The following is a 27,966-nucleotide window of genomic DNA, read 5'->3' as shown; positions in this document are numbered from 1 at the left end:
ACCCTTCAAAAAATTAATGAATCCAGGAGCTGGTTTTTTGAAAAGATCAACAAAATTGATGGACCGCTAGCAAGACTAATAAAGAAGAAAAGAGAGAAGAATCAAATAGATGCAATAAAAAATGAAAAAGGGGATATCACCACCGATCCCACAGAAATACAATCTACCATCAGAGAATACTACAAACACCTCTATGAAAATAAACTAGAAAATCTAGAAGAAATGGATAAATTCCTCGACAAATACACCCTCCCAAGACTAAACCAGGAAGAAGTTGAATCTCTGAATAGACCAATAACAGGTTCTGAAATTGTGGCAATAATCAATAGCTTACCAACCAAAAAGAGTCTAGGACCTGACGGATTCACAGCTGAATTCTACCAGAGGTACAAGGAGGAACTGGGACCATTCCTTCTGAAACTATTCCAATCGATAGAAAAAGAGGGAATCCTCCCTAACACATTTTATGAAGCCAGCATCGTCCTGATACCAAAACCTGGCAGAGACATAACCAAAAAAGAGAATTTCAGACCAATATCCTTGATGAACATTGATGCAAAAATCCTCAATAAAATACTGGCAAACCAAATCCAGCGGCACATCAAAAAGCTTATCCACCATGATCAAGTGGGCTTCATCCCTGGGATGCAAGGCTGGTTCAACATACGCAAATCAATAAACGTAATCCAGCATATAAACAGAACCAAAGACAAAAACCACATGATTATCTCAATAGATGCAGAAAAGGCCTTTGACAAAATTCAACAACCCTTCATGCTAAAAACTCTCAATAAATTAGGTATTGATGGGACGTATCTCAAAATAATAAGAGCTATCTACGACAAACCCACAGCCAATATCATACTGAATGGGCAAAAACTGGAAGCATTCCCTCTGAAAACTGGCACAAGACAGGGATGCCCTCTCTCACCACTCCTATTCAACATAGTGCTGGAAGTTCTGGCCAGAGCAATCAGGCAGGAGAAGGAAATAAAGGGTATTCAATTAGGAAAAGAGGAAGTCAAATTGTCCCTGTTTGCAGATGACATGATTGTATATCTAGAAAACCCCATTGTCTCAGCCCAAAATCTCCTTAAGCTGATTAGCAACTTCAGCAAAGTCTCAGGATACAAAATTAATGTACAAAAATCACAAGCATTCTTGTACACCAATAACAGACAAACAGAGAGCCAAATCATGAGTGAACTCCCATTCACAATTGCTTCAAAGAGAATAAAATACCTAGGAATCCAACTTACAAGGGATGTGAAGGACCTCTTCAAGGAGAACTACAAACCACTGCTCAATGAAATAAAAGAGGATACAAACAAATGGAAGAACATTCCATGCTCATGGGTTGGAAGAATCAATATCGTGAAAATGGCCATACTGCCCAAGGTAATTTATAGATTCAATGCCATCCCCATCAAGCTACCAATGACTTTCTTCACAGAATTGGAAAAAACTACTTTAAAGTTCATATGGAACCAAAAAAGAGCCCGCATCGCCAAGTCAATCCTAAGCCAAAAGAACAAAGCTGGAGGCATCACGCTACCTGACTTTAAACTATACTACAAGGCTACAGTAACCAAAACAGCATGGTACTGGTACCACAACAGAGACATAGATCAATGGAACAGAACAGAGCCCTCAGAAATGATGCCGCATAGCTACAACTATCTGATCTTTGACAAACCTGACAAAAACAAGAAATGGGGAAAGGATTCCCTATTTAATAAATGGTGCTGGGAAAACTGGCTAGCCATATGTAGAAAGCTGAAACTGGATCCCTTCCTTACACCTTATACAAAAATTAATTCAAGATGGATTAAAGACTTATATGTTAGACCTAAAACCATTAAAATCCTACAAGAAAACCTAGGCAATACCATTCAGGACATAGGCGTGGGCAAGGACTTCATGTCTAAAACACCAAAAGCAATGGCAACAAAAGCCAAAATCGACAAGTGAGATCTCATTAAACTAAAGAGCTTCTGCACAGCAAAAGAAACTATCATCAGAGTGAACAGGCAACCTACAGAATGGGAGAAAATTTTTGCAACCTACTCATCTGACAAAGGGCTAATATCCAGAATCTACAATGAACTCAAACAAATTTACAAGAAAAAAACAACCCATCAAAAAGTGGGCAGAGGATATGAACAGACACTTCTCAAAAGAAGACATTTATGCAGCCAAAAAACACATGAAGAAATGCTCATCATCACTGGCCATCAGAGAAATGCAAATCAAAACCACAGTGAGATATCATCTCACACCAGTTAGAATGGCCATCATTAAAAAATCAGGAAACAACAGGTGCTGGAGAGGATGTGGAGAAATAGGAACACTTTTACACTGTTGGTGGGACTGTAAACTAGTTCAACCATTGTGGAAGTCAGTGTGGCGATTCCTCAGGGATCTCGAACTAGAAATACCATTTGACCCAGCCATCCCATTACTGGGTATATACCCAAAGGACTATAAATCATGCTGCTATAAAGACACATGCACACATATGTTTATTGCAGCACTATTCACAATAGCAAAGAGTTGGAACCAACCCAAATGTCCAACAACGATAGACTGGATTAAGAAAATGTGGCACATATACACCATGGAATACTATGCAGCCATAAAAAATGATGAGTTCGTGTCCTTTGTAGGGACATGGATGAAACTGGAAAACATCATTCTCAGTAAACTATCACAAGGACAAAAAACCAAACACCGCATGTTCTCACTCATAGGTGGGAATTGAACAATGAGAACTCATGGACACAGGAAGGGGAACATCACACTCCGGGGACTGTTGTGGGGTGGGGGGAGGGGGGTGGGACAGCATTAGGAGATACACCTAATGCTAAATGACGAGTTAATGGGTGCAGGAAATCAACATGGCACATGGATACATATGTAACAAACCTGCACATTGTGCACATGTACCCTAAAACCCTAAAGTATAATAAAAAAAAGAAAAAAAAAAAAAAAGAACTCCATCGATGACTGAAGCCAGTCTCATTAGTTGGTATGCAACCTGACATCTCTATACCCCATGCCTCATGGCCCTAGGTTGTAACTTATTAAATCTGTAGAGGTAAAACCAGCCTAAGCTGATGTGACAAGGGATAAATCCTTCATGCCCCAAAATTCTTTTTCCCACAATGCTGAGATTCCTGTTAGAGTTTATTTTTGAGATAACTAAGTGATAGCTTCCCTTAAGGTCAATTTGCTTAATAAGATTTCTCAACATCTATGTAGACATACTGAGAGGATAAGGGTTGTAACTAGGGTGAAATGGAGAGAAAGGATAGGAGGAGAAATAAGAAGATGGGGAGATATTGAAAAATCTTTGGCAGAGAGTGGCATGACGATATTTGTGCGTTAGAAAGAGCACCCTTGCAGTATCTTGAAGAAAGAGTTACATGGGCCAATACAAAAGGCAGGAAGAAAGTCAGATGGCAATTGCAGTATCCAGAACCTAGGTGAAGGTAGCATCATGGGAATGAGGAGGAAGAGACAAATCTGAGCGATATTAAACAGCAGAATTGAAAGACTGTAGAAATGATCTTGGGGGAAGGGTATGCGGAGGATGGAGAATGACATCGAGGATGCGTCTGCTATCCAGGCTTGGTCACCTGTGTGAATGCTGGCGCCATTACTGATACAAGGAAATCACAGGGGGAGTAGATTGGAGGACAAGATGTGCTTTGGACATGTTAAAATATTCGAGGTGCCTGGAGAATATCCAAGTAGAAGTTTCCAGCAATACTGTATATGAACATCAGTACCTCCAGAGATACTTCGGTTGCAAATAATAAATGTGCAAGCTATTGACATATAAATGGTCACTGAAGCGATTGATATATCATTTAGGGTTGTACTCAGCTGCATGTGAAAGTGACTGGACTACATAGCCTACAAATGAGAGAAGGTAAGCAGGTCAGGGCTGGTGTATTAGGCCTAGGGTGTCATCGATGTTGCCATGCTTTATCTTTCCGCTCCACTCTTCTTAGCATGAGGCTTTCATCCTCAGGCTCAAACTCTGATCTCCAATCTACAATCAGGGAAAGAAAAAGGAGAATAAAAAGGCAGTGTCTGTGTCAGGAAGACACAAACTTTCCTAAAAATGCTTACGAGATTTTCACTCACATTTCATTTGACTAGAACTTCCTAGCTATAAGGAAGTCTGAGAAGAATGGACATCAAGCAGGCAACTCTACAGCATCTACCACAATGAGTCACAAGGGAAACAGGGGAGAATGCTCAGGAGAATATGTTCAGTGAGAAAAAACCAAGACCAGAACCCCGATGAAGACCAAGACTGAAGGCATAGACAAGAAGCGGAATAGATAGATAAAGGAGACAAGAGCTCATCTTCAGAAACTAGAAACGCACAGGGTCAGGGAAATCAAGAGAAGAGAATGTTTTAAAGAAAGGTTCAGTAATTTCAAAAGCCACAGACATCAGGTAAGATGAGAACTTAAGTCTCACAAAGTGAATGGCAAGGACCATTCCAGTGAAGCCGACTGGAAGGAAACATGATCGTAGCTGGGCAAGCACGGTCATGGAGATGATGTGCATAGCCTACTTTGTCCAGAAGTCTGTCTAGGAGCAAAAGTGAAGGGAACAAAGTGGAAGAATTATTTGGCCAATTATGCAACATCCAGAAGAGGGCAGCAGAGTAAAACTTTTCTTTAATTTGCACTGACTGCCAGATATCTGAAAATCAAAGGTTATCTCACCCCTTCCTCAGGAATAGAGCAGAAATCTCAGTGTTCCCCCTTAGAATACTGAAAAAAACTCAAAACAATCCCTAAGAGTTGCATTTTTCCATTCTAAAACTTAGATATTATATGCTTATCTATTGCACAACAGGGTGTTCCTAGTCCCTCTACCCCCTTCTAACAGTCTACAACAAAAGGAGAGGCTGTAGCAAGATACTTGATGCCCTTTCCTGGTCTCTTGTTCTCAGAACCACTCTACTCTCAGCTGGCAGGGTCATCCATCCATCCATCCATCCATCTGTCCGTCCATCCATCCATCCATATCCATCCATGCATCTATCCATCCATGCATCCTGCCAACTACTGTTCCTCTGAGCTTTTCAAACTCTATTTTCAGCTAGTACTCTGCTACTAGAACATTCAATGACTATCTACTGCTGACTACTTCAAATGTCCATGTTTTTTAATGGTCTGACCTTATTCTGCCTAAATCTTTATTTCCTACTATCCGTAATACAAAATTTCTGTTCTACTCCTTTCATTACATTCCTGCTCTCTGAATCCATTGTGTTCCACCCCACCTCTGCACCTTCCCTCACACCAGTGGTTTTCAAACTTTTTGTTCTCAGAGCAGTCAAGAAGTGCTGCCACAGAATCTTCCAGTTGATTCCCAAGACTGCCAAAGCTAGCTGGTGTACTACATACCTATATGGGGCATGCTGCACAGTATAGTCCTAATAGATTTGTATATTTATTACATTTTTTTTACAGTCGATGGCAGTAAAGTGGCCAAAGGAAAAGGTGCCTTTTGCTAATTCATACAAAGATTAGCAGAGATCATTTTCTCCTCCTTTTTATGCAATATTTTAGGTTCTGCAGCACAAAATTATTTTAAAATACTTTGTCTAATATCATCAATATGTAACATACTACCATAATTCATAGAATTGGTATTAACTACAACATTCCATGAAGTGTCACATACTTTCCTTCACAAAATTTTGAATCACAATATGTGGTTCTAACACTCAATTTCTCAAATATTTTTGTCTTCAGACCCCATTACACTTTTAAAAATTATCAGAAGCCCCCAAGGACCTTTTGTTCATGTGGTTAATAGCTGCTATTTACTGTATCAATATTAACACTGATAAATATATAAAAATGCATTAATTCACTACAAATAACTATTAAAACTTATTATATGTTAAATCAGATAACATATCTTTATGAAAAATAGCTATATTTCACCCCCCCAAAAAATAGGAGAGTGGCATGTTTTATATTTTTTTCAAATCTATATAAATTTTTTTTTTTTTTTTTGAGAAGGAGTCTCACTCTGTCACCCAGACGAGAGTGCAGTGGCGCCATCTCAGCTCACTGCAACCTCTGCCTCCCGGGTTCAAGCAATTCTCGTGCCTCAGCCTCCCGAGTAGCTGGGATTACAGGCACCCACCACCACGCCCAGCTAATTTTTATATTTTTAATAGAGACAGGTTTTCACCATGTTGGCCAGACTGGTCTCGAACTCCTGACCTCAAGGGCTTCGCCCGCCTTGGCCTCCCAAAGTGCTGGGATTACAGGCGTGAGCCACTGTGCCTGGCCAAATCTATATAATTTCTAACTTAATAAAAGGCAGTTGGATCCTCTTATCTGCTTGTGCATTCAATCTGTTGTTTTATCACACATCATGTAACCTCTGGAAACTCCACTGTACCCTCAAGAAAGAATGAGAGTAAAGACAAATACATCTTAGTATGATTAAGAAAATAATTTTGACCTCATAGAGCCCAGAAAAAATCCTAGGGACCTCTAGGTTCCCCAGGCCACATTTGAGAATTGCTGGCTTCTGTTAATCCCTTCCACTTCTCTTCTACTTATTTCTCCTTGAAGCACTCCCCAACTCCAGTAGCTCACGCTGAAATTCTATGGTAATTAATATTTAATTTTTAGAAATTATATGTTTTCCCAAATAGACTGTAATCTTTTAAAGTTGTACCGAGGCATACAGTTTTCAATGAATAAATATTTGCCAGCTATGTTACCCACATTAGACTACATAGCTATTCAAATAGCCTACAGAATATCTGCTATCTCTAAATATTATCTCTCTTTCAGCACAGAATTGTGAAATCAAAGTTGTGCCTGCTACTTCCTCTGTCCCCCTCACACCCAATAAACACACACACACACACACACATACACACACACCACATTTTCCTTCTCTGTGCTGGGTCATTCCCATCAACACACAAATATGCTATGAGATCTTTTATCTTACTGAATTATTCTCTGCCTTTGGCTCCATTTCTCTTCCTCTCTTTCCATAAAATTTACTGAAAGAGACACACACACTTGTTTCCCATTCCTCGCCTCACATTTGCTTCTCAGTGCACTCAAACACACTCGAACCTATCACTAAAACTGCTTTTGACCAAGTTATGAGGGGTCTGCATTTATTGACAGGTGACTTCATGGTCACTGCTCAATCTATGTTCTTTGCCATCCCCCTTTTCTTCCTAGGTGATCTCATCCAGTGCTCTGGCTAAAGACTCTATCACCAGTTATGGCTTCAGAGCTCCAGATGTGAGAATATTCAACTAGATACTTGACATTTCTTGGAGGCATTTCAAAACTTCACCTTCCCATATCCAATCCATTGGCAAGTCCTGTGAGTTCCTCCAAAATAGAATCCTAATCCATCCACCCTCTCCATCTCCACAGTTACCATTCTAGTCTAAGCTACCATCATCTCTGCCTAAACTACTGTATTTGCCTCCTAATTGGCCTTACTGGTGTGGTGATTGCCTACCTTTTCACCACATAATATCCAAAGTGATCTTTTTAAAACATGAATCAGATCCTATTACCCTCCTGCTTAAAACCCTCCAGTGGCTTCCCATTACACTAAGAATCCCACCTCCTCACCAGGACCTACAGGACTTGGCATCTTCTCTTTCTCCCCGACTTCATCTTTCCCTTTTTCTTACTTACCCTGTTCCATAACCTTATTTTCCCTGCTTGAACATGTGAAGCTCCTCCCCACCCGTGCTTGTCTATTTGCATTGCAATATGGAATACCTGAGGCTGAATAATTTATAAAGAAAAGAGGTTTATTTTGCCTCACAGTTCTGCCAACTGTATGAGAAGTGTGGCGCTGGAGCATCTGCTCCTGGTGAGGCCTCAGGAAGCTTCCAATCATAGCCGAAGGCAAAGGGGGAGCTGGTGTATCACATACAGAGAGAGGGAGCAAGGGAGAGAGGAGATGCCAGGCTCTTTTCAACAACCAGCTCTCGCATGAACTCACACAGCAAGAACTCACTCATTGAAGTGAGGACAGCACCAGGCCATAGGTGAGGGGTCTGCCCTCATGACCCAAACACCTCCCACTAGGCTTATCTCCAACACTGGAGGTCACATTTTAACATGAGATTTGGAGGGAAAAAAACATCCAAACCATATCACTACCTCAGTGCCTTTGCATTTCCCATTGGGAGAATCTCCCTGTGGATATTTTCAAGTTTGTTGCCTTCTTATTATTCAGGTCTCAGCCATTCATGTCATCACCCTATCAAAAATTGATACCCCTAATCCCACACCATGTGACCCACATAAAGAGAGTGGGGTCCCAGCAGGAAACAGATAACACACACAAATTAAGACATTTGAAAATAATTGTGTAACAGCATGGACAGAATGAAGGGAAACCACAAGGATATTATATAGAACTGTGGAGCTGGCAGTAATAAGGTGTTGTTACCATCCATAGGCCTGAATGAAACCCGGAAACATAGAAGACTACATGGAGAGGACCTTAGGTTGGAATACAGCCAGTACACAGAGACCAGCACCTCACTCTCCTCTCTTCTTGCAGTTTCCTGCCAGTGCTCTCCACTGGTTGAATCCACTTGGAAGCAGGAAGATGAGGGACCTTGTTGATGTGCAAGCCAGTCAATCCCCCAGAGTGTGGACAGTGGATCTGGACAGGCTACATAAGATATCCAGCCCACTCTCTTCTCATTATCCTGCCTTATTTTCTTTATGGCATTAATCACTGTCTGACATTATTTATGTGTTTACTTAGTATCTGTCTCCTGCACTAGAGCTTGGGACATAATAGAAGTTCAATAAATTATTTAAAAATCAAGTTAATCTCACTTTGAACTCTGGAAGTTACAATCTGTCCAGACATACATGCCTTATTTATACATATTTAGGACACTGATGTTAAAGATGATTTTACCAGCCAGGTGCAGTGCCTCACGTCTGTAATTTCAGCACTTTGGGAGGCCGAGGCAGGAGGACTGATTGAGCTCAGGAGTTCAAGACAAGCCTGGGCAACATAGTGAGACCCCATCTCTACAAAATTAAAAATTAAAAAATTAGCCAGGCATGGTGGTGCATGCCTGTAATCCCGGCTACTTGGGGAGGATAAGGAGGGAGGATTGCTTGAACCCAAGAGTTTGGAGACTGCAGTGAGCTATACCCTGTCTCAAAAAAGAACATTTTTCCTACACAGTAGTTTTGTGATTTATAGCATAAATGGGTTTTAAATGGAAAACACAGCACATACAGTCTTATATTCAATTGGGTAGAGTATTTGGGGAAACTGGAAACAACAGGAAGTGGGAAAAAGAGTCAGAAGAAGAGGGTAATTTTGGATAGCAGCATATCTCCATGCCCATCATGGCCAATCTTTTGCTTGCTATCTATGATATATTATAAAACTGTCTGTCAAATTGTCATTCTTCATTCATCTGTATTTATAATGTTATGTAAATCAATAAAGACAGATGATTTAAAAGACACTATGAATCAATGACCTACTTAATATTTATAGAACATTAAACCCAACAACTACAGAATACACATTCCTTTCAACCAGACACGGTATATTCACCAAGATAGAGTGCATGCTGGGACATAAAACAAGTCAATAAATTTAAAAGAATTGAAATCATTCATGTTTTCTGACACAACAGAATTAAACTAAACACCAGTTACAATAAGATATCTAGAAATCCCAAATATTTGGAAATTAAAAACACATTTCTAAATACTTCATGGATTAAAAACATAAATCACAAAGAAATTTTAAAAATATTTTGTACTGAATGATAATGAAAATACAACATATCAAAATTCCTGAGATTTGGCTACAGTAATGTTTGGAAGGATAGTTATAACTTTAGATGCTTCTATAGAAATGAAGGAAAGACCAAAATCAGTGACCTAATATTCTATTCTAAGAAACTAGAAAAAGAAGAGAAAAATAAACCCACTGTAAGTAGAAAACATAAAATGATAAAGATAAGAATATGACTGGTCACGGTGACTTATACCTGTAATTCCAATGATTTGGGAGGCATAGGCAGTTGGGTCACTTGGGGACCAGTTCAGGCAACATAGTGAGACCCCATCACTAAAAATAAAAAAAAAGAGGGAAAAGATAAGAACAGAGGTCAACAAAATAAAAAATAAGCAGGGAAAAGTAAAAAAGCCAAAAACTGTTTCTTTGAAAAGATTGACAAACCCTCAATTACAATGATGAAGAACAGCACACAAATCACCAAAATCAGGAACAAAAATGGGCTATTACAACAGATCATACAGACATTAAAAGGCTAGTAAGACAGTATTTACAAACAACTTTATACCAAGATATTTGATAACTTAGACAAAATGAACAAATTCCATAAAACTATAACTTACCAAACAACACAAGATGAAACAGACATTATGAATAGCCCTATATCTTTAAAATAAGTTGAATTTATTATCAAAGAAAATTACAAGCCCAGATGTTTTCACAGGCAAATTCTATCTAAAAAATTTTAAAACATACTTCAAAATAAATGTGGGATGACAATAGCATATATTAAAACCTACAGGATCTGACCAAAGAGGTACTCATAACTGAGTAGTTATGTCAGAAATCCAAGGACGGGTCAACATTTGACAATGTGTCATCATCATTCACTACATGAATAAATGAATAGAAACTATATGGTCATCTCAATAAACAGAGAAAAGCATTTGATATTTGTCATTCATTTAAAATTTAAAACAATAAAAATTTTTGGAAAGTCAAAAATAGAACTTTAAAAAACTTCATAAAGTATACCTACTAGAAAATTACAGTAAATATTAAACTTGAAGGCAAAACCTCAAAAATAGAAGAATGCAGTAGGCTTACACAAACCAATATGGGTAGATCTTCAAGATGTATTTTTGAGGAAATCAAAGAAGTTGTGGATCCTTATAGTATTTTAACAATACTCACACGAAATACTATGTATTTTCTATGAAAACATACGCAGGTATGTAAATACATAAAAATAAAACTGGCAGAAAACACATCCGTCTGATAACTTCTGAGAAGCGCCAAGTACCAGGATTGGTGGAAGTACAAGGTACAGTGTTTGGTTAAGGGTGACTTGAGCTTTAGCTACCATGTTTCTATTTGTATAACTTTAGATGCTTCCATTAGAAAAGAAGAAAAGATTAAAATTAGTGACCTAATAACCTACTTTAAGAAACTAGAAAAAGAAGGTTTTCATGAATTATTTAGCTAACCAAAATTTAATTTTAATACCATAAATATAAAAAACACTGTAAAAATATACAAAAACTGATTTTTTTTGTTTTTTTTTAGATAAGTACATTACCATAGGTAAAGATTAAACTAGTTCTTTTGGGTTCTTTGTTAAGTTTGGAGACTATAAAGAAACCTTCTTGTATGCCACTTATTAATACATCCTGGAACTGAATTGACTCCATTTAGCAAGTCAGGTAAATCTAGATTATGCCAAATTATCAGACAAACACAGAGTCTGAGAGAAAAGCCTCTAGAGTTTGCTAACATTCTGTATGATATGAATGAAATACAGACTTTGGTAGATACTCTTTCTCTTTATTTCTTTCAGAATAGAACAAATGAGTCCCGTAGCTACTGGCGATTGGCTGATTTTTTTTTTTTTTTTTTTTTTGAGATGGAATCTCACTCTGTCACCCAGGCTGGAGTGTAGTGGTGGATCTCGGCTCACTGCAACCTCCGTCTCCCGGGTTCAAGCGATTCTTCTGCCTCAGCCTCCTGAGTAGCCGGGACTACAGGCACGTGCCACCAACGCCCGGCTACTTTTTGTATTTTTTTTTTTTTTTTTTAGTAGAGACGGGGTTTCGCCATGTTGGCCAGATTGGTCCCGAACTCCTGACCCCAGGTGACCCACCCGCCTCGGCCTCCCAAAGTGCTGGGATTACAGGCGTGAGCCACTGCGCCCGGCCTTGGCTGAGTTTTTATTAGATCTGAGCCGTCCAATTTCAATAGTTTAGGATCCAACCTCACTCTCAGGCAAAGAATAGAGGAAATGATAGCAACGTTATTTATCTGTCAATAAACACTTGGTGATTTGAATATGGTTAAGGGATTCCTGTAGTTTGCCCCCCTTAAAACTGAACTTTGTCCAAACCTGTTCTAAATATGTGTGTGCGTGTGCATGCATCTGGGTGTTGGGGAGGAGCAGTCGTAAAGGTCATTTTAAATTTCACCTATAGGGGGACTACTTCCCACCTCATCCTATGAAGTCAACATTGGCCTAAATACCAAAGCCAGATTAAGATACTACAAGAAAACTACGGAACAATATCTCACGAACACAGATGCAGAACTTCTAGACAAAACTTCCAAATTGAATCCAAGACCATATTAAAAGGACAAAAGCATCTCAGTGGTTGCTTGGGGACTGGGGGAGGGACTGGATCCCTATCTTGGTTGTGGTGTCGAAAACCTATCAAACTGTTCACTTTAAATACGTGCAGTTTATTGTATCCCAACCATTCCTCAACAAAGCTGTTTTTCAGAAACATTTGTCCATGTAGTGTTGCCTTTGAATGGTTGGGTCAATGAAGAGAAAGACGAGTGAAAAAGGGAATCATGACATTTTGTTTTTTTACCTGTAAATATTCGCAAAACGCCCAAACTGGTAACTTTGGGAACACGGCTTCACGCAGGAGAAGGGCTGCTGTCTGGAGAGGACTGAAACTCGGGTTCCCGAAGTCGGGCTGCTCTGGGGCCACGGAGAGAGGGGGAGAGAACGTCGAGGAAGAGGCAGAGCTCAAGTGGACGGAGGATGGAACACAGAGCGCGGCCGGGACAAAGGGGCAGGCCAGACCGCCGTGACAGAGAAACTGGGCGGTCCGCTCCTGGGACGCGGTCTCGGGGGCGGGTTCGCCCCTGAGGCCCGGAGACCCTTCGCCCGCAACCAGGGCTAGCGCGTGTGTGCGCCCACGGAAGCACCCGAGCTACTGGAGAAAGAAAAAGGGGTCAAGGGGGCCTCCTTCCAGCTCTACGCGCCTCTCATTCAGAGAGGTGAGGTCAGGAAAGGGGAAGGACGAAGCCCCAGAGCAATTGAAGTCAAGCGGTGCCAGGAACACTGAGGGCGGAGCCAGGGGAAGGCGGCCGAGCGTGGCCCCATCTCCTCCCCGGCCGGGGCGGGCCCGAGGCCTCGATCCGCCTTCCCCGCGCCGTCCTAGTCACGGCCCCGCGGGGCAGCCATGCCTGGCCGTCTGCTGCGGGGCCTGTGGCAGCGATGGCGCCGTTACAAGTACCGCTTCGTTCCCTGGATCGCACTGAACCTAAGCCACAACCCGAGGTGAGAGGGCGGGACGGCAGAACGAGGGGCGCCTGCCTTCAGTTCCCAGACGCCACCACGGCGGCGGGACGCGAGGCGGAGAGCCTGAGACTGACTGACTGCCTGCCTGAGATGGGCGGGCCCGGGTGGGCAGCGACTGAGGTGTTCAGCGACTGAGGTGGGCGGGCCGGGTGGGCGGGGACTGAGGCCGCGGAGGGGTTTAAGGAACGCGGGCCAGAGGCGGGCGGGGCCGAGGTTGGTAGAGTCCGAGACCAGCTGGAAGCCTGAAGTGGGCGGTGGCTTCAGGTGGGCGGGGCCTATGGCCTCTTTCCCAGTGTCCGCTGCGCTGCCGGGCCCGCGAGGCCGAGCTCGCCAGCCGGAGGTGTCACCTGTTCTTCCTTGTTGCGTTCGGCACTGACTCGGGAGCTTGTATCTGGGCAAAAAATGGAAACTTTTTTAAAAGACTGCTCTTACCGCGTGAGAGTACGTGGCTTTTTCTCCACCAGGGCTTAATTAGGTGCTTGAACTTCCTCAGAAAAGCCAAGCCAGGGTTTATTTTCATAGTTCATACAAGTACTTCACGTGGTTAAAGAAGCCCATCCCGGCTGTGAGAATAGCGTGGAGTAGCTCGCGCGTTAAGAACGGGCAGAACGCCACTCAAAAGCACGTCGGGATGGTGGGGTTTGGATTGGGGTGAGTCCCGCCGGTGTTATTAAGGGCGCACCAGTGATTAGCTCAACACCGTGCTCACCAAAGAGGCCGACCGGGCCTCCCTGAAGTCAGTGTCCGAAAAATAGGGAAACAAAGCGCTTTCCCGAAGGTTGCATGCTAGGGAAACAGGAGATCAGTTGTATCATGACTATGGAACCGTGAGGCGGGAATTACAACCTTTTTGTTCAAGTAAAAATAATGCCGTTAGTACAAAAAGATAATGATTATGGAAATAAGAGATGCAGTCACTGAAGACGTTAGTAGTCCTGGAGAGAGTGTCACAAAGTATATGATGTTGAATTTGTCTTTGAAACTACAAGGCCATTTTTAAAAAGCCATTGAATGTGAGGTCATTCATTCTCATTGTGATGACATTCAGCTTGGCTGTTGGGTGTAGTACGGGAAAGCGGTCAACTTCGTTTCTGCCTCTGGCTCTCCCACTTATTGGCTTTGGGACCTTGAGCAAGTTCCCTAACAACTTTGCTTTCCTTGTCTGCAAAAATGGAATAATGTAAGGACCCCACAGCATGTGGTATAGAATGGGCCTTTCATAAGTACTGACTACTTGGGTGGGAAGTGTTGGGAGTTAGCTAACTAGAACTCCCTCAAACAATTCTTTTCTGAACTTAGTTTCCAGCCCTTCACACACATGAGAATAAGCTTATAGTTCCTTAAGTCCAGGAACCCAGAAGGTATGCAGGTAAGTTTGGCTTTGATCAGTTGAAGGGTAGTGAATAGAAACTTTTCCCATTTTCAGGACCCTCCGATATGTTCCAGAGGAATCCAAAGACAAAGTTATCTCAGATGAAGATGTCCTAGGAACATTACTGAAAGTTTTCCAGGCTCTATTCTTAAATGATTTCAATAAACAATCAGAAATCTTGACTATGCTTCCAGAATCTATTAAATCAAAATATCAAGACCTACTGACAGTTGAACATCAAGGGGTGAAACTGCTTGAAAACAGACATCAACAGCAAAGTACCTTTAAACCAGAAGAAATTCTTTACAAGACTTTGGGTTTCAGTGTTGCCCAAGCAACTAGCTCATTGATTTCTGCTGGAAAAGGTGTCTTCGTTACTAAAGGATTGGTACCAAAAGGCGCAGTCGTATCTATGTATCCTGGTAACAGCACGATTAATATTATACTTTGCCAAGTTTCTTACGTATTGATAAACATAAGTTCAGTAAAATACCCAGCCTTGCAATCCTTAGAGTAAGCGATTAAATTGGAAACTCGAGTTTCCATAGATTTTTGCTATTCTAATTTGGAAATTAACTGTTTGTAAATTGTTTTGTGATAGAAAGTATCCTGGAGTATTTGTTGGGATAAATGCACTTTTTCTTTCAAGGAAAGCTTTCCTGTCAATGTTGAAATTTAGAACACAGTATGACCCACTTTGACAAATTACTTAAAAAGCACTAGAGAAACATGTCAGTTTGGTTTAATTGATAGTTAAAGATAAAAATGGTATGGATAGGCTCACGCCTGTAATCCCAGCACTTTGGGAGGCCCAGGCGTGCAGATCGCGAGGTCAGGAGTTCGAGACCAATCTGGCCGATATAGTGAAACCCTGTCTCTACTGAAAATACAAAAAATTAGCCAGGTATGGTGGTGTGCACCTGTAATCCCAGCTATTCAGGAGGCTGAGGCAGGAGAATGGCGTGAACCCGGGAGGCGGAGGTTGCAGTGAGCCGAGATTGTGCCATTGCGTCCAGCCCGGGCGACAGTGCTAGGCTCCATCTCGAAAAAAAAAAAAAAGGGTACAGATCAAAACATAAAAGATAGCATTTAAACCCATAAGTCACCGAATAAAGACCTTCCTGCCCTTTCTACACTTGGAAAGTAAGGCAATTTCTCGGCACAAGATCATTGACTAGAATGCTAAATAGACTACGTTATGTGTTAAACTACCATTATATTATTTGGTATAGTGGAAAGTGTGTGTGTGAATATTTGAGTCAGATAGACCCAGGTTTTTAAAAATTCATTCTCCTGTTTTCTAATTTTACATCCCCAAGCAAGCGAGTTTCAGTTTCCTGCTGTACAAGTAACCTAATTTTGTAAAGACTAAATGGAATAAATAAATTAATACTAAAAGAAGTTTAATAAATAGATTAACATGCCTGGAACATAGGAAGCACCCGGTAAATACTTTCTCATTTCCTCTTTTGCCAGTGAAAGGAGAAACAGGCTTAATGTCAGACTCATCTATTCCCATATGTGTCTCCATTATTTAATTATTAGCAAAATAAATTTCTTCAAACTCTTTAGATGTTAAATCACATTCTACTTAAATATATATGTGTGTGTGTATACACATATACATATAAATGTTATATACATATATATGACTTTGTAAAACTGAGCCTAAAATGTGTTGTTCATGTTATCATTAACCAAGATAGCCATATTCTTTTTTTATTATTATTTATTTATTTTTTATTATTATACTTTAGGTTTTAGGGTACATGTGCACAATGTGCAGGTTTGTTACATATATATCCATGTGCCATGTTGATTTCCTGCACCCATTAACTCGTCATTTAGCATTAGGTATATCTCCTAATGCTGTCCCTCCCCCCTCCCCCAACCCCACAACAGTCCCCGGAGTGTGATGTTCCCCTTCCTGTGTCCATGAGTTCTCATTGTTCAATTCCCACCTATGAGTGAGAACATGCGGTGTTTGGTTTTTTGTCCTTGCGATAGTTTACTGAGAATGATGTTTTCCAGTTTCATCCATGTCCCTACAAAGGACATGAACTCATCATTTTTTATGGCTGCATAGTATTCCATGGTGTATATGTGCCACATTTTCTTAATCCAGTCAAGATAGCCATGTTCTGCTTTGCTGTGTGGATGAGTCGGTTCTGTGCTCCATCTGCTATTGGGCGTTCACTCTTTAAAAGGGGGAAAGTAACTAAAGAGAATGTGATTATATTCCAAAGAAGGGTTCTTATCCCAGTCTTTATGATTTTTCATGTTGTTATAATATTTCTTTGTCTTGTTGTGTAATAGGTACAGTATATCAGAAGTATGAGCCAATCTTTTTCCAGTCCATTGGAAATCCGTTTATTTTTAGATGCCTGGATGGGGTACTCATTGATGGGAATGACAAAGGGATATCGAAAGTTGTGTACAGGTAAGTGATGCCCGTGTTCAAATTTAATTATAGGAGACAGAACCGCACTTACCACAATGATTATGACTGATAGCATTTGTACTTTATTTATTTTTTATATAAAGAGATGGGGTCTTGCTATGTTGTCCAGGCTGGTTTTGAACTCCTGGCCTCAAGCGACCCTCCCATCTCGGCCTCCCAAAGTGCTGGGATTACAGGCTTGAGCCACCACACCCAGCTCAGCATTTATGCTTCATTTTATTATTTTTTTTACTTTTTTTTTGAGACAGAGTCTCGCTCTGTTGCCCAGGCTGGGGTGCAACAGTGCGATCTCTGCTCACTGCAACCTCTGCCTCCAGGGTTCAAGTGATTTTCCCACCTCAGCCTCCCAAGTAGCTGGGATTACAGGTGTGCGCCACCAGGCCCAGATAATTTTTGTATTTTTAGTAGAGATGGGGTTTCACCATGTTGGCCAGGCCGGTCTCGAACTCCAGACCTCAAGTGATCTGCCTGCCTCAGCCTCCCAAAGTGTTGGGATTACAGGCGTGAGCCACTGCGCCTGGCCAGCATTTATACTTTGAATAAAATTCTGTTTAGATAGCTGCTGTGTAACAACTCAATTGCCCTACTGATTATACAAAAGTCTTTTTTTTTTTTTTAAGAAAAAATGCACTTGTGTAATTCTAGGGTTAATTTTGTATTTTAGAATTCTATTTTAAGATACAGATCCATTAGCTAATGCTTTCACCTGTTTCAGATCTTGCAATGGGAGGGATCGACTTGGCCCTTTAAAAATGAGTGATAGTACATGGCTAACGTCAGAAATTCATAACCCTCTGGCTGTGGGACAGTATGTCAACAATTGTTCCAATGGTAAGAAGGCATCATGGGGCTGTGAGATGAGATATAGCAATGGCTAATTCTACTCCTTTGTCATATGACTGAGTGCCAAGGGCAGTTGAGTATAACATATAATAAGCTAGTCAAGTCCTTAAGCTACTCTCACTTTTGGGGGATGATATCAGAGAGAATTAGGGGAAATCATGATATACATTATTTAGAATTGTTTAATTTACTATTTTTCTTCTGATTTTGCAGTGAATATAGGCAATTGATAATCGCCCTTTGATCATTATTATTTTAGCCTTTTAAAAATAGAATTTATTATGTCAGTGCTTCAATATAGCCTTATGGATTAATGGCTAGACTAGTATCTGCTTTCTGTTGCTAAGTTTGTGAGTCCGTACCTATATCTTCTTTAGGAGCTGACTTTCCCATAGGTAAAAGTTTGATTGTTTGACTACATTTAACATGGGCTTTGGCGTTAGAGAGAAACGAAGTCCAAGCCTGACTCTTTTATTAATATTTAACCTTTAACATTTCTGAGCCTCTATTTCCTGATATATAAAAAGTAAACAAGAAAACATACATATATGTTTATTATGTATGTTGGTATAATCTAAACATGTTATTATATATGTTGTTTATGCAAAAAGTAAATAATAAAACATGTTTTATATATGTCTTACTTTTGAATATTTTATTTTATATATTTATGATTTACCATTTATATCTGCAAATATATATAAGTAAATAAACTCTAACAGTGCCTGGAACATAGGAGTAATTATTTTGAGCATGTTTTGATAATTTAGAAAAACAGACGTTAAGTGTCATAATTCAATTCTGTTTTCCATGACCTTGTATAATGGCTCTTTTTCTAAAAATGATGTGCTTGTTCCTAGACAGAGCAGCTAATGTCTGTTATCAGGAATTTGATGTGCCTGCAGTTTTCCCTATAGAACTGAAGCAGTACCTTCCAAACATTGCCTACAGCTATGACAAACAAAGGTTCGTTTGCTAAAAGAGCCTTTCATATCTTCTGCTTATGCTATACTTAAAAAAATATAGAAGAAAAAGCTATATAGAATTTGGGGTAAAATTTTTTTTTCAGATTTTTATGTTCACACCTTAACGTGTTAATGTAGGCTTATTTGAAATTTAAAATTTTCCTTTAACCTAGCTCATTCTATTTTTACCCATTTTTATTCTATGGCAATACTTCATAAGTATCCACCTTAAAGTTTTTTCAAATAATTCTCTTTTTCCTACCTACGAAATCTTCAAATATATCTTTACTTTAATCATTTATAATATCATGTTCTCTACCTTATAAAAAAGCACCCAATTGAAGAAAGAGGCCAAATTACACTATGATTCCTTTGCCAGTTTCACTATTAGGTTCTTAATAACGAACCTAAATAAAAAAGGACTGTATTCAGAAGACACATATTTTAACGTAGCATTTATTTTCTTTTCATTCAGTAGAAAGTCTACTGAGAATATTCAAACAACAATTTTAAAATATAGGTAATTCTGGAGAGCTAAGAGTTCTTGCTTAACAGTGCTGTAGGAAGATACAATCTTTGTATTATTTTGTTGAGTTGCTAGCAAACTTTATTTTATATACGACCTATTAAATTGTCCTTCTAAGATGAATGACATTTAAAACATGAACTATTCTTTATACTTAAAACTTGAGGCCAGACATGGTGACTCAAGGCTGTCATCTCAGCACTTTGGGAGGCCAAGGTGGGTGGATTGCTTGAGCACAGGAATTCGAAACCAGCCCAGACAACATGACAAAACCCCTTCTCTACAAAAAATACAAAAATTAGCTGGGTGTGGTGGTGTGCACCTGTAGTCCCAGCTACCTGGGAAGCTGAGGTGGGAGGATCCTTGACCTTGGGAGGTGTAGGTTGCAATGAGCTGAGATGGCACCACTGCACTGCAGCCTGGGTGACAGAGCCAGATCCCGTCCCAACACAAGAAAAAAACAAAAACCAAAAACTTGATAACTTTTGCTTCTCTGCATGTGTATGTTTGTGTGTTTAACAATTAGCTTTTCTTAGCCATACACTCCGGCGCATGATGTTATTAGAATTTTGAATATGTATATATAACAATATCTAGGCCGGGCGCGGTGGCTCATGCCTGTAATCCCAGCACTTTGGGAGGCCGAGGTGGGCAGATCACAAGGTCAGGAGTTTGAGACCAGCCTGACCAACATGGTGAAACCTCATCTCTACTAAAAATACAAAAATTAGTCAGGCGTGGTGGCGCGCACTTGTAATCCCAGCTACTTAGGAGGCTGAGGCAGGAGAATCGCTTGAACCCGGGAGGCAGAGGTTGCAGTGAGCCAAGATCACGCCACTGCACTCCAGCCTGGGTGACAGAGTGAGACTCTATCTCAAAAAAAGCAAACGATATCTTATGATGTCCAGAAAAAAGCATTTTTTAAAACTCCAACTAATTTTAAGTAATGTTTTCATTTTTCAGAATATAAGATACAAATGAATACAAGAAAAAGTATAATGTCATTTTAAAATCCTTTTTGTGATACTAGTTTTGGGGGCCTAAACTTAGAAACAGTGTTTTCAGAAGAAGTAGTCAGTTGTATAAACATTGATTTGTGATTTTTTAAATGATATAGATACACTCTTTAGAATACCTGCATCAGGGATAAGAACTATTTCCTCATGGAAATCAAATGCATAAACTAAAATGTAAGGAACCTGAGTAAAGTTACCTCTATAAAAGCCATGTTGGTTATATTAAAAATATGAGCTTATATTTGTTAATGCTCTACCTTTTGTATATCTTTCTTTTTGTTTTCAGCCCACTTCGATGTGTTGTTCTTGTCGCACTTAGGGACATCAATCAAGGAGAAGAGCTTTTTTCAAACTACTACACAATTGTCAGCTAACTCTGTGAATCAGAAATTATTAGGTTTTCTACTCAGCTATTAATTCTAAGTGTTTTTTGTTAATCACTTCTCTGAGTTCTACCTGTAAAACAAATATTTTGAGACTTAATTGGAATAGGAATTTCTTATGTTTTTGTTGGTATTATATTTATGTTCCAATTTCATGATAAAAGCTACTTGCTTCATTACAATTTCAAATTTGTAATGCAATTCCAATTTTAATTGGTTTTCACCTAAATACACAATAGCTTATTAAATTAAAACCTACTCTTTGAACTTATAATTTCAATTTTTCTTTTGTTTATTTTGTAAGCTCTGTGGTGGCTTATAAAATTCTAGCCAGGCATCAGCAGTTCTTGTAGTACTGCAGATGTGTACAAACTTCTGTAAAAACTTTATTTTTACAGAATTGAGTAAAAAATATCTATTGTGTTGCCATGAGTAAATTGGTGTGTCTATGTATAATGTAAAGATTGCTCTAGCTGGGTAAGGGGGAAATGTGAGGTCATTATTACTATTTTCTTTACTCTTTGAACATTTTCACACCAAAGAAAGAAAAGGTGGAAAAAAAGTGCCAGATAGTGTTGGTGGGAGGAACACATATTCCCCGTGTCTCATGTCTTCATGTGGAGGGCTTCCTCTGGTAATGTTCCTAGCCTCTCTCTCCACCCACTGGAGGCAGAGTGACTCCCTGATTATGTTTGGAGAATAACTAGGCACCCATGTCCTATATACCCTTCTAGTTACTTCCCTGTGGACTCTGGCTGCCAGCAGAATGTGTCCTGGCAGTTCTCTGCCTTGTGCAGAGAATAGCCTGTAGCCAGCCCAGCCAGTGACAGAGTGAGTCCAGAGGTGTAATATATTGGCAGGCCAACCTGGCTGCAGCCCTGAAGCTACCTTCCCCAGTTTTATTAGCAATAGTTACTTTGACCTCCATCGACCTGACTTCAGCTCTCTCAGTTCCAAACTTGGATAGGAAGGAGAGTGGTGTTCTTTACTGGACCCCTCAAAAATTCATGGAACCTATATGACCAGATTCTAATCACCTTCACTTCCTTACCACCAGCTTTACTCACCTAGTTTATTGCTATTTCAGTAGCCTCTCGATTGCCTTCCTTGTTTCCACTCCTGTCCCCCTTACAGAACATATCACCAAGTGTGATTCTTTTAAATGAAAGGTATTGACATACCTCTGCTCAAAACCCTCTCCCTATCATGGAGTAAATGCTAAAGTCCTTCATATGCATAATCTGCTCATGACCTCAAGAGCTCTCCTGTTCTCCCCTTGCTCACTCCACCCCAACCCACACCTGCCTCCTGGCCACTCACCAAACCTGCCATGCACATTCCCACCCAAGGACTTTTGCACTTAGTTCTGCCTGTAAACATCTTCCCCCAGACAGCCACATAGCTTGTTCTCTCCCTTCCTGTCACCTCAGTGAGGAGCGTTGCCTCATCACCCCATTGAAATTTACAATCTCACTGCTCCCACCCCTGACATATTCCTCATTCTCTTTAGCACTTACCACCAGCAAGCTCAAAAAGTGTACCACGGCCGGGCGCGGTGGCTCACGCCTGTAATTCCAGCACTTTGGGAGGCTGAGGCGAGCGGATCACCTGAGGTCAGGAGTTTGAGACCAGCCTCAACATGGAGAAACCCCGTCTCTACTAAAAATACAAAATTAGCCGGGCGTAGTGGTGCATGCCTGTAATCTCAGCTACTCCGGGGGCTGAGGCAGGAGAATTCCTTGAACCCGGGAGGCGGAGGTTGCGGTGAGTCGAGATTGCGTCATTGCACTCCAGCCTGGGAAACAAGAGCGAAACTCCATCTCAAAAAAAAAAAAGCATACCATAGATGGAAATTATCGCCAAAATGACTTCTAGTAACACAGATATACTAGAGATTATCCTGCTTCCACAGGCTTTTCTGTCTCCTAAAGCCTGAAAATACTCTTAGCTCACATGGCACATTGTTGCATTTTTGCTGTATTCAGAATACGTGTGCTTGTCCCTGCTCTGAAGGCACTTCTGTGCATGTGTCCACCACAGAGCCCTATGTGCTAAGGTCCTTTTGTGTCTGAGAAGGAAGGGATGTGGTTTTAGTCAAGTAACCAAAGCAGAGGAGTCAAGGTTTTTGCTTTCCTTTTATCCCCTTCTTGGCCTTGTACAAACTTTGGATATTATGGGCAATCTGATCACTGCATCTTAAAAATGGAACTACATAAAGCTCTGGTCAGAGCAAATGAAATATGGGGACAAGCTTGTGAAATAAGGCCAAGGTCGGAGCTTTAGCTTAAAAAGATGTTTAGGAAAGCTATGACTAGGGTCAATCAAACTATGAATCGTATGGATAAGGAAGACTAGTTGACCACAAAAGTAGTCTGTCAAGTAATATTTGACCAAATTTCAGATCTGTCTTCCTAAAAGACAGTTACCTAGAACAGCGTTTGAAACATAATAAATGTTTCCTGAATTAAACTAAAAGTAAAGTATAATCCTTACTTTGGGACCTTTTTTTTTTTTCTTTTGAGATGGAGTCTCGCTCTGTTGTCCAGGCTGGAGTGCAATGGCAGGATCTCAGCTCACTGCCGCCACCACCCCCAGGGTTCAAGCAATTCTCCTGCCTCAGCCTCCTGAGTAGCTGGGGTTACAGGCATGCGCCACCTCGCTCGGCTAATTTTTATATTTTTAGTAGAGACAGGGTTTCACTATGTTGGTCAGGCTGGTCTTGAACTCCTGACCTCATGATCTGCCCGCCTCAGCCTCCCAAAGTGCTGGGATTACAGGAGGACTTTTATTATAGATAGATGGAAATTATAGAGGATTTAAGGGAAATATTTAATCTACCAACTTCACTATCTAGCATATATCTTATTTACTGCATCTAAAACCAATTTAACAGTAGTATAATATCTACCTATTTGCTGTAGCTTAAGATTCATTAAATATCTATTTTTGGCAAATATTCACACAAACCAAGAAAAAAAGATTCCCAGATTTTTATTTCTGGAACTGTACACCAGGTATTAAAAGTACAACAAATACAAAATAATGCTCAAAAAAATCAGTGTTTATGTACAAATATTAAAATCAATGCAATAGCAACTTCCTCTTGAACATCTGATACTGAAACTTGTTCTGATTGTCACTAATTTATCTCATACTCACAGGGTACTTATTTCAAACTGGGACAATTGGAATCACTGGTCATCTAAGAGGAATATTAATATCTACCATATTTAACAATAAAACTAATAGTTTCCTCCATTTAGTGAAAAAATTAGGAACTTTTTAAAAAACATAGTAACGTCAATATTTTATAAATTATTTCAATTTCCATTTGTAGACAATGTGCTTTGAAACTCTGGGCAAACAATCTCCTTGGTGGTCAGGTTTATTCGTTAGTTTACATTCAAAGTTGAAATACTCACTAGAGACTTTGGTTAAATTAAATAGTATCACTATGCTCTATTAGATCTGATGTTCTCAAATATTTATGACCCTCAACATTTTAAAAATTAAAAAGGAAATGATTGCACAATTCTGACCTAATTGTACAAATTTTAGTATTTTTTAAACAATACTCTACATCCTTCAAGTAAATTCAGCAGCTGACCATGACAAGAGGAAAACTAAACATTTAAAAAGCTAGCATGAAAAAGATGAAGTACAACTAACAAATGTATTGCTATAATCACAGCACCAGTTACACTTCTAAATGAATCCACTGTCCTTTTCAAATTCCCTGTACATAAAAGATATATCAGCCAACACTGCAACTGCTCACCATGAATTTTTGGTTTGTTCATAAGAAAATAATGTGGCAAAGGAAAAAAAAAACAAAAAGAATTTATCACAGTTTGTTATAAGAATTGTGCTTAACACTTGATAATAAAGGCGTTATTGTTTCTTCATATGATTGCAAACCAGGTTGTTTTCTTGCTTCCAAATGCAATTCTTTTAATAAACAGTAACAAATTCTGTTAAGATGTTTAAACTGAGAGAAAAAAAAAACAGTAAATCCAGCTTTTAAAAGAAAATTCAATAAATAGCTATTTTACATGGATAAAGTCATAGTGGTACAATTTATGAATGTCACATCAAGCATGCACAAAAATGGTATTATACATGGCAGAAGTAGTCAGAAAATATTGAATTAGATCTAAAAAGATATGAAGAATTTACACTTATATACAAAAATCTTGCAAATTATTGCCTCATTTTAACAAGGAATTAAAAGTAAACATTACCAGCTAGTTAGCACTCTCTAAGAGGCTAAAATCAGATTGACATTTAAAAATCTATTAAACTAGCTGGAATTTATTTTTCTCTCATACCATTTTCTGGATTTTGGTCAAAAATCTTTATTTAAATAACTAAAGTGTCCATTCAACTTGCTGATAATCAAAACTTTAGATAAGAAACACTGTTTCCATCTTATATCAAGACCCCAGCAATGCATAGATAAACTGAATATATTACTGCATCAGCTACTGAGAATGGGCATGTTCATTTAAGTGCAACTGGTATTAGCATTCAGTCATCTTTGTGTAAATTATTTATACAGACCAGCCACTGTAAACCCAGAGTGAAAATTAAGGTTATAACAATGGAAGATTACGGCCAGTATCTTACTAAATTACAGAAAGTGTACTGATTTTTAATAAAAGAAATAAGGTTCAAAGTTTAGCACAACAACACAGCAATAAGAAGCTGACAACTTGGATAAAAATATAAGAAAGTAACGCAGAGCCCAGGCTACCCATTATTTACTGTGTGCATACAGGAATGCTATACTTCAGATGTATAAATTAAGAGACTGATTTTAAGTTATTAATTTAACTACTTTTTGTCCACTGTGCTAAACTAAATTTTATACTAATGTGCTACTGCGTAAACACTTCAAAGCAATCTTCATTAAAATGCTGCAAAGAAAAACAAGAATACACATCATCCAAAACTAAGGATGTCATTGCAGTTCACAGTTTGTATAATAAATACCCTCCCTTTCAATCACTACTAAGATCACTACATCCTATCTACTCATCAGCACAACCTTGAAGCAACTTATACTTACAAATATTAGCAATGCAGCCAAACATTTGTTTTTTGCAAAGCAACTACTAAAAATCAAAAATTTTAATTAAGACAATGCAAAAAACATAATTCTCTATTTTAACAGTACTACAAAAGCAAAGATTACATCCTAATACTGTATTACATAGTTTGATTCACCTTATAACTTAAAAATGTATGTTTATAGCACAAAAATGGCCAAAGTTTAGGACAATGGCTTCTCATTCACAATATCTGGAATAAAAATAAAACTGAGTTTGAGATACATCTGAACATCTATCAATTTTTAAAACTTAAAGTGGTAATGTACCATTCTATTTCAGATAGGAACTCACATTATTCTTGCCAACTGTTCAAGCTTAACAAAAAAGCTTAAATATACTTCAAGGTTCTACTGCATTAGGTATAAAATCTAGAAGTCCCTCTAAATATTAACACTTTGAACTGCAGTGCTACAAACAACTTAAAAGATGTCCCAAAATGTAAACCATTGAGTGGCAATATCCTAGGCTTTGTAGACTGTGCCTCTGCAAGTCGACTGCCTCAGGATAAACTAAATTATCAATGACTGGTATAATTTTTAAGATTACAATCTTGACAATGGTGGACAAAACCCCATCTGAGTACCACATCTTCAAATGCCAAATTTGTAGCCAATAAATGAAGTTACACAGAAATCTCCTGGCAGTAACATGACCAATTCTGTGTAAGGTAGCCCTGGTCTAGAATTTGAAACAGGATCCAAGCAAGCGTCTTCATTATTTGCACACAGTTCCACGTGCTGGCTTCCATAAAGATGGACTTGCTGTTTTGTAAACTGAAGTGCTCTAGTTGAATAACATGAGAGAAGTTTCCATTTTAAAAAAATCCTTGCATGTTTGTGCAGTTTAAAGAAACCTACCCCTGCTTTTATTAAGAAAATAAAACCAAAAAAATGCTACATTGAGCAGGGATCGGGATCGGTACCTGTAAACATTGTTATTCCACTGCATCCATTACGGCAAAAGGAATTTACACAAAAAGAGGCCACACCATTCAGTTCAGAACATCTGTGCTGGTTTTGAGCTGGTGGCCTCTGTCTACAGGTTTTAAAATTGGGAGTGAGGGCAGTGGGGAACAGAAAAGAATAGAAAAAGAAGGGAGTGGGGAAGAGGTATTGGGAGATGAGGAAGAGAGAAGCAGAGCTTAAAGCTGCACCACAGAGTTCAATCTTAGTTCCCAACTCTGCTGATCATAGTTCATTTCCACATTTATGGATTGAAAAATGAAAATACTCTTGATAAATCAAGATATAGTTCTATACATACTGACATCACTGATGTCATAGTGAGAAAGGTTCAAACTTCCAGTGAAAGACTATGCAAACCTGATAGCTCCCCTCAAGTTTACTGGTGCTGCACACGCAGTTCCGGGCTCCTCACTCAGGTCACTCAGAGTGTAGGGCCGCGTGCTGATGCAGAGCATGGGCACTGATGAAACCATTGGTCTCGTTGGCAGAGAGACTACCAAAGTCAGCCACAGAAACAGCCATTTTGGCACTGGTGATGTGATGTGTGTGATTTTCAAAGTCCACACCCAGGTTATTTACAGAAACTTCATTCATAAAGGATTCAGGGACGGCAATGCCCATTTTCAATCTTTTTGCTGGTCTCTCTGACTCTTCACTGCACATGTTCATAGGGTTTAGCTCCGAGTGATAAAATCCAGTCTCGAATAAATTAAAACAATCACTTTCCCCATTGCTGGGCAGGGTGAGTAACTCTTCTGTTACAACAGGCACATGATTAACTTGTCCACGGGGTGTGTTGCCCAGTGGAGGAAAGCTATCATCCAAACAATTCACATCTGTGGGGTCGCAGACGGTTGCTACACTGTTGGTCAAAGCTAAAAAGGAACGGAAAATTGTTTAAGTAAGTGGTCCTATGACATGAAAC

The 27,966-nt window shown here is 39.5% G+C and overlaps 2 protein-coding genes and 1 long non-coding RNA gene across 14 annotated transcripts in view; 1 reads left to right on the top strand and 2 right to left on the bottom strand.

Annotated features, from left to right (window-relative positions):
* The window catches only part of LOC129467239 (uncharacterized), a 35,323-nt gene extending 22,451 nt beyond the window's left edge, over window positions 1-12,872 (bottom strand). The window contains exons 1-3 of one of the 2 annotated variants that reach the window (XR_008652338.2): window positions 12,681-12,872; window positions 10,070-10,149; window positions 3,865-4,057 (exon numbers count right to left, since the gene is read on the bottom strand). This is a non-coding gene — a long non-coding RNA (uncharacterized lncRNA). Of the gene's footprint in view, window positions 1-3,864; window positions 4,058-10,069; window positions 10,150-12,680 lie in introns of those variants that run through there. The other variant, XR_008652339.2, reaches the window with a different exon arrangement.
* An 84-nt stretch (window positions 12,873-12,956) lies between these two features.
* Window positions 12,957-20,991, top strand: SETD9 (SET domain containing 9). Of its 4 annotated transcripts, none has more exons than XM_063622625.1 (6): window positions 12,957-13,095; window positions 14,826-15,193; window positions 17,088-17,211; window positions 17,948-18,063; window positions 18,936-19,041; window positions 20,869-20,991. In XM_063622625.1, the coding sequence occupies exons 2-6, from the start codon at window positions 14,956-14,958 to the stop codon at window positions 20,954-20,956; spliced, it is 672 nt and encodes a 223-aa protein (XP_063478695.1). In that variant the 5' UTR covers window positions 12,957-13,095; window positions 14,826-14,955; the 3' UTR covers window positions 20,957-20,991. The 4 variants fall into 4 exon arrangements, with proteins under 4 accessions (XP_063478695.1, XP_055107457.1, XP_063478696.1 ...); XM_055251482.2 differs by lacking the exon at window positions 12,957-13,095 and adding an exon at window positions 13,164-13,378; XM_063622626.1 differs by lacking the exon at window positions 12,957-13,095 and adding an exon at window positions 13,641-13,739.
* A 2,949-nt stretch (window positions 20,992-23,940) lies between these two features.
* MIER3 (MIER family member 3) overlaps window positions 23,941-27,966 on the bottom strand; it is a 45,669-nt gene continuing 41,643 nt past the window's right edge. For all 8 annotated transcript variants that reach the window (XM_055251476.2, XM_055251475.2, XM_055251477.2 and 5 more), the window contains one exon: window positions 23,941-27,916. In XM_055251476.2, coding sequence (XP_055107451.1) covers window positions 27,459-27,916 — 458 coding nt within the window. In that variant the 3' untranslated portion in view covers window positions 23,941-27,458. The remainder of the gene's footprint in view (window positions 27,917-27,966) is intronic.

This window comes from Symphalangus syndactylus, chromosome 18, assembly GCF_028878055.3.
Source record: "Symphalangus syndactylus isolate Jambi chromosome 18, NHGRI_mSymSyn1-v2.1_pri, whole genome shotgun sequence".
NCBI lineage: Eukaryota > Metazoa > Chordata > Mammalia > Primates > Hylobatidae > Symphalangus > Symphalangus syndactylus.
The sequence above is the reverse complement of the archived record's forward strand: the minus strand, read 5'-3'. Positions and strand labels throughout refer to the sequence as shown.